At 44.5% G+C, this 12,455-nt stretch overlaps 2 protein-coding genes across 3 annotated transcripts; one reads left to right on the forward strand and one right to left on the reverse strand.

Annotated features, from left to right (window-relative positions):
- Window positions 1-937: 937 nt before the first annotated feature.
- Window positions 938-5,044, forward strand: LOC133901647 (phosphatidylinositol 4-kinase gamma 7-like). 2 transcript variants are annotated; one of them, XM_062343082.1, is made up of 2 exons: window positions 938-1,177; window positions 2,646-5,044. In XM_062343082.1, the coding sequence occupies exon 2, from the start codon at window positions 2,859-2,861 to the stop codon at window positions 4,695-4,697; it is 1,839 nt and encodes a 612-aa protein (XP_062199066.1). In that variant the 5' UTR covers window positions 938-1,177; window positions 2,646-2,858; the 3' UTR covers window positions 4,698-5,044. The 2 variants fall into 2 exon arrangements, with proteins under 2 accessions (XP_062199066.1, XP_062199067.1); XM_062343083.1 differs by lacking the exon at window positions 938-1,177 and adding an exon at window positions 1,202-1,380.
- A 5,786-nt stretch (window positions 5,045-10,830) lies between these two features.
- Window positions 10,831-12,369, reverse strand: LOC133902286 (uncharacterized). Its single transcript, XM_062343892.1, has 4 exons — window positions 11,999-12,369; window positions 11,802-11,901; window positions 11,383-11,429; window positions 10,831-11,268 (listed from the first exon to the last, which is right to left on the reverse strand). The coding sequence occupies exons 1-4, from the start codon at window positions 12,074-12,076 to the stop codon at window positions 11,092-11,094; spliced, it is 402 nt and encodes a 133-aa protein (XP_062199876.1). The 5' UTR covers window positions 12,077-12,369; the 3' UTR covers window positions 10,831-11,091.
- Between the last annotated feature and the right edge of the window lie 86 nt (window positions 12,370-12,455).

Below are 12,455 nucleotides of genomic sequence, written 5' to 3' on the forward strand. Positions count from 1 at the left end.
ATATATGTAGTTTATTATTTTTGTAATATGTCAAATTCAATAGATTTAATAAATATACTCTAATAGATAATAGTGATTAAAACTATGCATTGAAGATTATGTTTTATCTAAAATGATATGTTTATCATTAGCTGATAAAACTGCTCATCAATCGTCACAAGGACTGTTTATCATCGCGCAGCTTAGTGAGGCAAAGGTTGCATGCTCTCTTGCTTCTAGCCATATCTGCGCTGTGTGATGCTTCATTAGCTCTCTCTAGCTTCTATGGTCAAAAAAACCATGAGAGCTTGCCACACTTTAGGTAGGATTAGTAGCTAGTTCTCATATCTAGTTGTGTTTGGTTCTGCAAGCTAAGAAATTATTTGATTGGCTGTGCAAATACACGAGCAAATATTGAAGAACACGAGTAATTCTGAAGTGATGGCAACTCAAATTATTTCTAGATTTAATGAGAACAAATTGGAAGAGTTTGAAGACACGACAACTCCAAAACCATTTGGGAAACATGATGGACAGAGCTACAATTTCAATATCAAACTTAAGATCTTATACTTTCTTTTACAAATTCATGGACAAGAAAAGGAAAAAAACTTCCAAGTTGTCACACGAGCCAAGGCATCAAGGTGACTCAGAAACATCGTGGCCACAATAAATCTGAAGAAGCTAAGCTCATCAATTTTATTAGGAACCACGTCTTGTTGTGGTGGTAAAAGCGTGAAAGAACGACATTATTAGCATTTAAATCCTAATATCTAAAATTTATACATATATAAGGGTTTTCAGTAGTATTTATATATATAAGTCATAGAATGATATCATTGGTATTTGTGACCCAAGATGCAGGAGCATCGTGCTACAAATACCGTAGTTCCGAAGGGCCTTATCGGAAAAGCGCGAGGCTATAAGATGGCAGGGAAGGGTCACCTTAACCGCGGTTATTACGTTAACCCGTCTCCAAGGTCCACGGCGAGTTAAGCCCAGAGGAAAAAGACAAAAGGAAAAAAAAAACAGAGACGACAAACGAGTCGCGCGCCACCGCGGGAGGCGTACGGCGCACCGCCCGGCCGCCGGATCTGCGCCGGCGACGCTTCCGGACGTCGGATCCCCGCCGTAGGAGTTATAGGAGGGCGGTGCTCCGGCCATTTACCGCCCGCGAGCGCCCAGATCCGTCCCGCCGGTGAGTCCCACCCCCTCGGCCTGTGGTTGCACTGGTGCTGCGGCGGGCGAGGCTATCGCGGGCTTGCGCCGTCGCGACATCTCGGACTTTCGCGTAGTGGTTAGGTGGGAATGAGGACGCGCGAGAGAACTCGCGTTGTTTCGTTCTCGTGCTCGGTTTAGCGTATGATTCTAAGCCGTCGTCTCAAATTTCATCGGTGACTGGTACGGGATTTGAAAATGCTTCTACGACTTGTGGGTTCTGTGATTTTTCTGTCGTGTTTTGGGTTGTTCAATTGGAAATGTGTGGGGTTTGGGGCTACTCTAATCAATTACGAACGTACAGGATCGATGCGCAGTTCGTATTTCTGAGCCTATTACCTGTGGATTTCTCGGGTGTAATCGTCAGGAGTGTGGAGGATTAAGAGTCTAAGCCGTTGGATTTGTGTTCTTAGGTCCTATAGTGTCGTTTTCCCAGTAGTGTGAAAACATCCCCGCAATTTGAACAATTTGATGCGGTCAGCGAAGGGGGAATCGTTCCCGTATAACTCTGACGGTTTTTTTTTTTTTTTTTGGATCCGTGTGCGGGGAAGCGATTTTGTTCAGAGTGTTTTGTGGATGAATTAATGGATTTATTAATGGAACTGTGAAGTTCTTTCAGTGCCTGTTAGCTTTAATCCATCCTAGCTCGTCTCTGGTTGCAATCTAGATCATTTTAGGTAGCTGTTTGCTCTTAATCACCGGCTTGGCTTAGAGATCTACCATAGGAGCATCGCCTCTTTTTCTGTTACGTGATTCTTCTGAGTTATGTACGATCAACCTTCTATCCGAATAGGGAAAAATCGATCTCTGTTTTTCTTCGAGTGATCGATTTTGTTGATGAGAAGATGATTACATTTTCCATATTCCAATTTCGGGGCATGTGTACATGCTTATGTGAAATGTTAAACGCCAACTAACCATACCCTCCATCTGAGGTTGAGATCTAAGCTCTCTGTCATTTCTTGTTGATTTTCTTTTGGTTATTGTCATTATAATTGATCAATTTGTTTCTGTTATTGGTGCAAACTTGAAATCAGATTCAAGGTTTGTAGAATTCTTCACGGTAATTTATACTACTTCATTCTGATTAACAACTGTAATAGGTTTGTTGTGTCGAGAACTTTAGGAAGCCAGGCTACCTCTTGCTTTAGCTAAAGACTGTACTATTATAACTAAAATGAACAAACATGATGATGCTAAGAATCTTTGTTTAGGGAAGCAAGTTGAGGTTCTATCAATATGTGATGTGCTAGCCAATTCACTGTGTAAGACATACATAAATTTCTTCTTAGACTGTCCAGTAGTATTTCCTTTTGTTTTCCTTTGGTGTTCTTGATGGTTGTCTCCCATATTTCCTCTCTTTCCCTTAATCTTACATTTGTTAATGCATGTAAGATCAATTTGTGCAATATTTTGAGTATTCCTAATTCATTTTTTTTTCATCTCAGGGTATATATATCAATCAATGGTTAGATAGAGTGCTTCATGTTGATGCAGAGCTGGTGAAGACATCTTCTCTGTAGACTACTGGCAATTGCTCTGTGGCGAGTTGCCTATTTGCTTGCTTCTCTGGTGGAGCACATTAGAGGAGAAAGAAGATAAAGGCAGCTCCTTTCAGCCCTTCTGTGCCCAGGGACTTGGATTGTCCTGTGCAGACACAGATGGCTGTTGCAGTCCTGGATCGGAGCTTCAGCAGTGAATATCCTGGAGGTAGCAGCACTGAGGGGAGACCACTGAGCTGGAAGAGAGTCTTTGTCCAAACTGACAATGGTTCTGTCCTTGGCATAGAGTTAGAGAGGGGGGAAAATGCACAGACTGTGAAAAAAAAGCTGCAGATAGCCCTCAATGTTCCCACAGATGAGAGCTCACTGACCTTTGGTGATCTGGTTCTGAACAATGATCTTAGCAGTATTCGCAATGACTCACCGTTGCTTCTCAAAAGGAATCAGATACACCGAAGCAACTCTACACCTTGCCTCTCTCCTACTGGAAAGGATGTGTGGCAGCGAGACCGGAGTGGGCCCATTGAAATCCTTGGCTGCTCAAGCCCTTCCTCTCGGATGAAGCAGCTTGCTAAGGATGTTGTTAAAGCCATAAAGAATGGTGTTGACCCGGTATCTGTTAACAGTGGGATGGGTGGTGCCTACTACTTCAAGAATATCTGGGGCGAGCGTGTTGCAATTGTGAAGCCAACCGATGAGGAACCATTTGCTCCCAACAATCCAAAAGGTTTCGTGGGGAAAACTCTGGGACAGCCAGGCCTCAAAAGATCTGTGCGGGTCGGTGAGACAGGGTTCCGAGAGGTTGCTGCTTACCTCCTCGATCACAATTACTTTGCAAATGTTCCTCCAACTATGCTGGTCAAGATAACACACACTGTGTTCAATGTGAACGACTGTGTTGGCTGCAAAACTAAAGTCTTCAGCAACAAATCACCGGCTGTGAGCAAGATTGCATCATTGCAGCAGTTCATTCCTCATGATTTTGATGCCAGTGACCATGGGACTTCAAGCTTTCCTGTATCTGCAGTTCATAGGATTGGCATCCTTGACATCAGAATCTTCAACACTGATAGGCATGCTGGAAATCTTCTGGTCAGGAAGCTTGGTCCTGGGGCTGACAATTTTGGAGAGCAGACGGAACTCATTCCTATTGACCATGGTCTTTGTCTGCCAGAATGCCTAGAAGACCCTTACTTTGAATGGATCCACTGGCCACAGGCTTCCATTCCTTTCACTGAGGAGGAGCTTGAATACATTGCAAAACTTGATCCTGTTAAAGATGCTGAGATGCTCCGTATGGAGCTGCCCATGATCCGTGAGGCATGTCTCAGGGTGCTGGTGCTGTCAACAACATTTCTCAAGGAAGCTGCAGCATTTGGCCTCTGCTTGTCAGAGATAGGAGAGATGATGAGCAGGCAGTTCACTGGAAAAGAAGAGGAGCCAAGTGAGCTTGAGCTGCTCTGCATGGAGGCAAGGAAGTGGGTCGACGAAAGAGAACTCTTTCTTTCTGATGAAGCCGGAGTTGAAGAAGGCGATGATGACTTCACCCAGTTCCCTCTTGACAGTGATGATGATTCAGATGCATTTGAAGCACCAGCTTTCAGTAAGTTTGGGGCCATGAAGGCAGGTTTCAGGAATCCACTGTCCAAGTTAGATGAGCGTGATGAGGATGAGGATGGCACCTACACTACCAAGGAGGATTCCGACACCTTGACCAGCACATTGCCACTGCACTCAGGTGTTCCAAAGAGCAAGGTGACTGGTAAAACTAACTATATTGGCAAAGCTAGTGAGCATCAGTCTGGTAGCAAGAGTGCAAATGAGTTGCTCTCTCCCAGCGCCAGTTTTGTGAAGCTGTCGGACATGGGCCCTCATGAGTGGCGTGCATTCCTCGAGAAGTTCCAGGAGCTGCTCCCGAGTGCTTTCCGTGCCCAAAAGCACACTGCTGGTGGCGGCCTGCGCCCTATGCCGAGGCTGGGCACATCTTGCCAGTTTTGAAAGTTGTAGAAGAGAAGCCACCAAGGTAATGTAGTTCAAGACTTCGAGCTCAGGTATGCAGCAGTAATTGTGTCTGTTTGCGGTGGTAGCAGCAGCAGCTCTGTGCTTGTAGGTGTTTGGAGAAGATAGAAGTGGTTCAAGAATATGACCGTCCTTGACATATGAGATGAGTTCTTTTTTTTCTTCGTACATAGTACCTTGCAACACCGGGCTCGATCTCGGCCGTTACCTAATGGTGGTGAGTGTGCTGGCAGTGTTTTGGCTTCGCCGCTGTACCATTTTGGAGACGCTTACCATAATACGAACTACTACGGATATGCATAAATATCATCTGTCTATATCTGTAATTTATGTATGTTCCTCTGTTTTGGAGCTTGTCTGTTTTGGAGCTTGTGATGTGCAAACCGGTGGGATACTTCGATGCTTCCAAGGAACGATCTAGAAGTTGCTTCCGAAAGTGTCAAAGAATCCCCCTAAATTTCAGTGCGTGTGCTGCTCATACTTGCATGATTGGTTGATTTCATCAGTGTGGGGGCTCATCCGCGATCATGTCTCACCTCCGGATATGGTATATTAACATGCATTGCTTTGTCTACTAGTCAATTTTTTTGGCCATAATATCCTGTAATATCTGGTTGCAAAAAGCGCCAGTCTTTTGACTCAGTTTTCTGCTGCGACGTGTGCAATCGGAGGAGTCTCGGGCTGGGACTGTCCCTGATATCACCAGCATCCTGTGGGCTCTCAAGTGTGCCGTCACAGTGTTGTTATCCATAACAGAAGTGACATTTTAACCCTTTTATTCCCATCAGGTTTGGTGGCCAGTCCATCTCACAAACGATCAAAGTGCACGTTACTCTCCGTGGAGAAAATGAGATTAAAAAAAAGCTGAACTCATCTCGCTGATCAAAAGAACAATCAGTCGTCTGGTCTGGGCAGAAGATGACGTCCATCCCGGCACCTTCTGCCGATGGGCGTTTGCTGTGAGCCCGAGAGGCAGTGACCGGCGCCTGCCTGCCTCTATCATTGGCCGCGTCACGCAGCCTTATCTCGGCGGCAAGATGGGCCCCAAAGTGCAAAAAGCTACGGCTGCCATTGGCCGTGCGGACAGCAGCAGGCTGCTGCTGTGCGTCTCCTTTCTTGGAACTCCAAAAATTCCAAGTCCCGAACCGGACGCAGCGCCGGAGCTAGCTGGATGCAGCCCACGAGTGCTATTGTAGCTCTTCGTTTTTCTCCGGAGAGGCATGGTGGGCGCGCATGTTGGCGTCGAGTGTGGGGGAGACGCCACGAACGCCGAGACGGACCTTGCAATCAGTACAGATTGTTCCAGACGGCATGGAGCTGGGCTACTGTGTGCTGGAGCCGAAAATTCTGTCTGGACAAGGAGTCTGTCTGTCTGTGTCTCAACTTCTCTAAGAGACTAGAAGCTGGGCGCGCCACTCTCTCGGTCTATAACTGAATACGATTACATGGTTATTGTACTCATAGAATCAAATGCCAACTCGCAGTTGAGTTCCCGAAGCAGGTGGCATTCACCGATTTGAAACCAATTTGTTACTGAGTGCGTAGCAAACATGTAAGCTGTTTGAAACATCACAATGGCTTGAGACCAATATTTACAGAGAGTTAAGGTTCTCGACAGAACCTTCCTCCGCTGCATTAAATTAGGAAAAGAGCCTAAAATCAAACAAATAATGACTTTGAACCACTTCAGCACAAATAAACAAATAATTAAGAGAGCATTGCTAAAACAGGGCACCAGGAAGCCAATAACACAATGGAAGCTAATCCAGTCCTCGCTTTTGTGGGCTCCCATCCTTGCGCTCTACAAAAAGAAGACTTCACTGCAATCTTCTAGCCTTTCAACCCCATTATGCAGCAATTTGTGATCCACTTGCTGCAAGCAAACCAAAAAAATCGAGCCAATCGCAAATTTAAATCCTTCAAGAGCAGTACACGGTAAATTTGGCGCCATCCATTTTAAAACAAAACTTGGATAGGTTAAACACTCGAACCCCATCTAACAAGGATTACGGGAGGGATAAATTTTCCAGAATGCTGTACGCTTATAGTTAAGCTTAATGATTAAGTTCTGCAGATTGTTCTCCAGCTTAGTCCTCCTAATGAGGTTGTGGTTACAGCGACACTACAGCTCCATTACATTTATGACAACTAATCCTGTAGTACAGCTTTTTGAGTTTGTCAAACTTCACTATCTCATTTAGAAAGCATCAAATGGAAAGATTGATCACATCAATCAACTATCAACCTTAAGAAATTAAGAAAGAAGTAAAGCACAAATGATCTGAAAATCATGTACCTTCATACTTTTCCCGCCGTTCAACAATCTCATAGTCAATCAGTAGCTTGTTTCATATAGGAGCTGAAGTCTGCAGAAGCTTCTTCGGCTTACAAGCTATTACAGGATTCAACAATAATTTTCTACCCACCTGGGCACGTGAAACCATCTAGTTGATAAGCTTAACTGATAGTAGAACAATTCATCTCTACTACAAAATGGTTCGTGGAATGAATAGAAAATCTGACTCTGTGAAGGATCAAAGAAGTACATCTTCTTTGCCACTATACACACACTGCTACCTGGAACAGAAGAACAAAAAATAAATCTAACAGGGTGCGCTCAAATTAAGATGAGAGAAAAACTTGAAATGTAGAGTAAAATGAAACAAACTGAATCACTAAATCTACAGCTGGTTTCTTTCTTCACGATTATTGAAACTACCTGAACTACATACAGCAACTAAGCCCTTTCTACAAAAATGAAATTAATTTCCTTGTTTGTTGGATGTGCCAATATGCAGACAAAAATAAAGGTTTAAATTTCTAAAAATGGCTCACTTTATCTGTGTTCTAGTCTATACGTCACAAATCCTTGATACCTTGCTGTACTTACACCGTTGAGATTTACGATAACTGATAAATGACTCATATGCCTATGTATGGTACGTTAGAATAATTATTTGAGATGGTCCAAGCATCTCTGAACCTAGCACTACGGTGAGAGATAAAAATAGTCTTATGTAATGTAAGTCTGCAGTGAGATATATGAAGACGTACAGAAAGCAACTGTAGACTTCGCCAAGAAATTCACTAGCAAGCAGACAGTCTAACTGGCATTGATGCAGCATCTACTTCACAAACAAAATATCCATGTTATGCAATAGAAGCAAGACGCTGTCAAACTGGTGTTGAATGAGGACACTCAATTCAAAATCTCATTCAAATGAGAAGCGAGAAAGGTACATACTCAAAAATGTGGAGCACCAGATAGAAGGAAGTCTTCTGCTCCCTCACCTGAGTTACATATGGGGTTCTATCTATTGGTACCTGAAAAGAGTAATCCTACAAAGGATTTTGTTATAGTGAACTTTAGCAATTTATATAAAAGCAAAATACGCTAAAGAATCCGAAGAGACTTGTCTAACCCTTCTTACCGAACTCTGAAACAAATATCAAAAGACTACTAATTTACTTACATGATATATACTAGAGAGTTTCAACAATGTCCAAATTCCGTTACATAGCAATGGAGCAAAATCTTGAGACATTCAGCAGTTTCTCTTACAATAGGGGCCTTCTTCGCCGGACCTGCGCCCTATGTGAAATGGTGACATTCTAAAAAGGGCTAAATTAGCATATTTAGAAACTAGTGGCTCAAAACTTTATAAAATAAATCTATCTTAATTTCTATCTAAATATGCTCTAGTTTTATCTAATGTGTTTACTTTACCGCTCAAGAATTGCAATCTACTCTAGTATGGTAATTGAAAGTATGTAAATACAAAAATATAAATAAGGTAGAGAGACAAACTCGACATAAGAGTTATTCTGTGGTATCGGTGGTACACAAGCCACCCTTAATTCACGTTGGAACTCCACAAAGGATATGCTTCCGGTCGCTAAGTCTTTTCCGGTCACGGCTCTTGAGATATCAAGTCACCGAGATAAAACATCAAGCACAATGAGCCACCAAGATACTAAGGTGAGGTCTTACCACTAACCTCTCTTCGGGTCACTTATATGTCGTCTTCACTTTAGAGTTATTGTCACAAAGAGAAAGGTCTCCGTATTCCCGCACAATCTTTTTGCCATCGCTTCATACCAAGTTAAATGGTCAACAAGTTACCGGCAAGTCGCCATGACTTCAAGACGCCAGTGTACCTCTCGGTACACAGTTGGATCACTCCTTGATCCACTCTCTAGGTTGCAGCACCTAGCAAACACTTCTCTATAGGCTTGCAAGCACTAATCACTCTCTAATAGTATACTTAATTGTCTTAGATGAACACTTTAAACACTTTGATGACTTGGATGTCTTCTCAAGTGTATATGAGTTTCTTTGGACTTGAGCACCTTCAAATGGCTAAGTGGGTGGATATTTATAGCCTCAAACTTGCCAACTAGTCGTTGCTCTAACTGCTCAACTTTACTATAAATACCCGGATGTTTTGGTGATAACAGTAGTACAAGTACCAGGCCATCCAGTATGTACAACCTCAGAAACTAGCTGTTAGAACTCACTCAGAACCACTTCTGAACATCAGATTGTCCGATGTATCCTTCATCTCTATCACCGAACTATTCAATGTGCATACTTAGTCTGACCGAGCTAACTTCTTCACTGTTCAACTATCCGGTGTATTAATCTTCTGATCACCAGACCTTCCGGTGTGTATAGCTTCATCTTCTCTTAGTTCTGAAAATACTCCAGTGTGCATTGTCTTTTCATCACCGGGCCTTCTGATGTATTGATCTTCAGTCTTCAGCAATTGCAGAGCTTCTGTTAAATGCTTTGGTGTACGTTAATTCTGATCACTGGACCTTCAAGTGAGTACAATATTATTTTAGCTCAGTTTTACATCCTTCTAGAAATTGCACCGGTGTGTATATTTGTGGTATCATCGGACTTTCCGATATAGTCATTTCTCCTAGGACTTCTCCAATTCAATTAAATTTCGTTCCCGACTCCGGTGGCTTCTTTATGTATTGCATCTATAAGACCTATTAATTATATATTTTTTGAAAAATATTTATTAATCACCAAAATCATAATCATGATCTAATATACCCATTTTCGCTACATGCACGACTAGGGCTCAGGGCCAAGCGTGCGGTGCGGGACAGGGCAGTGGGGAGCTTCACGCAAAATCGCCCATGGTGGTTTAAACGCAAAACTGACGTGAAATCGGAATTGCGTTGAAATCATTTTGAGGGGGCGAGCATGTTTACTGTTCATTGCGGGATGGTTGGACTGTGTATTGATTTTAAAACAATACAAGGGTTTTCTCAAGAAAACAGGACACGTGTGCGGATCGGGACGGGTCAAGGGGTGTAACGGACGGTTGAGATAATCGAGGCGGTACGGTCGTGGCCGGGGTGCGGGTTTCCACGAGGATTCAGGGGTTCCGAATTCCGATAGCTTCTTCTGAAATCGGATATAAAGCCTAAAACTAGAGCTTGGCCCAATATGGACAGTGGGCCGAAAAATGACATGCTCTCATTGGTCCAAGAAGGCTGAAACAGGCTTCTTGGCTGTTGCCTAAAGATGTCCAAATGGGCGGCCTGGCCCGGCATGGCACGGGCCCAGTCAGGCACGGCCCGTTACAACCCGTTAGCTAAACGGGTCGTGCCGTGCCGGCCCACGTGCCGTGGTTGCAGCCCAGGCACGGCCTGTTTAAGATTGGGCCGTGCCGTGCCGGCCCGTGGCACGATAGGCCCATTAGTATTTTTCTGGCCTGGCGGCCCGTTAACACGTGAAAATCCCGAAAAACATAAAAAACCGCCGAATGTAGGGATCGAACTCAAGATCTCATACATGGGAAGCAATGACTCTACCACCCTGTTAAGGATCTCTTTATGTATTAGAGATAAACAAATTATATAAAACCTTAAAAAATAGAAAAACTTAAATGGGCCGTGCCGTGCCGCGGCTCCGGCCCAGGCACGGCCCACCTAACCGTGCCGTGCTGGCCCGACCCATTTACTTTCGTGCCGTACCGTGCCTAAGCCGGGCCAATTTTCCCATGCCGCGGGCTGGCCCGTTAGGTCCAACCCAGTTGGCCATCTTTACTGTTGCCTGTTGGCACATGCTGCAACCTCAAGTACCATCATAGAACTTCAGAAATGCTGCTGGTCCACAAATTACAGATGCTCTCCATCATGGAGACTCCATGCAAGCACATTACAACCAAAATCGCCCATTCCACCGACCTCAGATTGTTCCATGAGGACCAAGCATGGGCTACATGTGGCTTGGAGAGCGAGTTCCTCCTACCTAGTTAAGCTAACCATTTGCTAATGGCTACTGTGGTTAGATGTATCTATAAAGCAAGATTCAGCTTCTCTTATGCTCCAGGAGCCACCCAAGTCAAAATCTCTAGGGCTTCTTGGCGAGCTCACCCAACGGAGCGTCATTGTTGACCGGCTGGTGGCGACGGGCAGCCACCTGGTAGTTGTAGTCCATGCCGAGCATCTCAGACGCCACGGCAGCCGTATCGCCATGCCTTGCTTCCTGAAACATGGAGTGAGTTGCTGATCCCTTGCTCCTTTTACCCTGAAAGCAAATTACAACCATCAGCACACAGCAGAGAGTGGCAAACAAATGTGGAGGTGGCAGTGTGCTGCAGAAATGCATGAAACGCTGAAGTGAGAGACCAATAGCACTTACCGAATCATGTACAGCTTCAGCAGACGCATCTGCTTCCTCATTTGCTCCTGCAACAACAGAAATGATACTTTTCAGTACATCATTCAGACCTCAACCTTCATACTATATGGCTATAACTACTGGTGATTTCCTTTTAGAAAAGCAGTAGTTTCACTTCACTACGCAATTAGCAGTCCAAGTTTAGGTGATAAACCAGAAGATAGCACTTATCAGAGGCTATAACTAAAAAGAAGTAATTGCCTTTTTTCAGTTATTCCTTGGTGGGTGAGTTCTCGGAACGCGGTAATCGGAATCGAACGGCATGTGTCCGTCAAATTTTCGCTTGCCGCCGCTCTTACGTCCAGACCTCTCACCACTTAACCCGACAACAGTAACATCTACAGTTTTCTCCTTTCCGTGGACAGGGACAGTATTTGAACCTGTGCTCTTGCCATCTCCATTCCTCGGTGCTGCCATTATCTTCCGGCCTCTCAACCATTTCCGACCGGTTAACGAAACCGCATTGTCGCCCAATTGTTCCTGCACTTGTCAGAAGATACAGAAATTAACCATTACTAGTTTATTACAACCACCAGTGCCATGAACTGAAGGCCGGTATCTGCAAAATTCCACTAACCTTGTGCGCTTCAGCAGTGGCGGCAGATAGTGCAGACAAGGAGAGCAGAAGCGCCAGAAGAACAACTGCACACCTCATCTTGCGACACACCCTTTTCAGCAACAACTTGGGAGGAGCTGCTGATTCAGAACCAGGAGCGAAGGAAAGGAGAGGTTTAGGTGGCAGGTGCAGGGTTTTATAAGGAGGCAGGCAGTCACCCAGCACCCTCACCCTTGCCAGCAGAACTGAAACCCACAGTGATCAGCTGAACCGAACGTCTGAACTCCACAGCAAATGCTAGTCAAAGCGAGCCACTGTGTATTCAAATCGCCGTCTGACACGCCCCCTCAAGAATATCAAACTGTCCTGGTTGTGTGCCTTTCCATTTCTTAATCCGCGGCTTGTCGTGCTCGCTCACCGATGCAGTGGTCCTAGCAATCTAGTTGGTCTGCACATGGACAATATCGAAATCTGAGGC

This window comes from Phragmites australis, chromosome 20 (assembly GCF_958298935.1).
Source record: "Phragmites australis chromosome 20, lpPhrAust1.1, whole genome shotgun sequence".
NCBI lineage: Eukaryota > Viridiplantae > Streptophyta > Magnoliopsida > Poales > Poaceae > Phragmites > Phragmites australis.

Coding starts and splice junctions, on each gene's coding strand:
- LOC133901647 (XM_062343082.1), top strand. CDS start 2,859: ATGGCTGTTGCAGTCCTGGATCGGAGCTTCAGCAGTGAATATCCTGGA.
- LOC133902286 (XM_062343892.1), bottom strand. CDS start 12,076: ATGAGGTGTGCAGTTGTTCTTCTGGCGCTTCTGCTCTCCTTGTCTGCA. Junction 11,902..11,998: donor CCACTGCTGAAGCGCACAAG/GTTAGTGGAATT, acceptor TGACAAGTGCAG/GAACAATTGGGCGACAATGC. Junction 11,430..11,801: donor TGGAGATGGCAAGAGCACAG/GTTCAAATACTG, acceptor CTGTTGTTGCAG/GAGCAAATGAGGAAGCAGAT.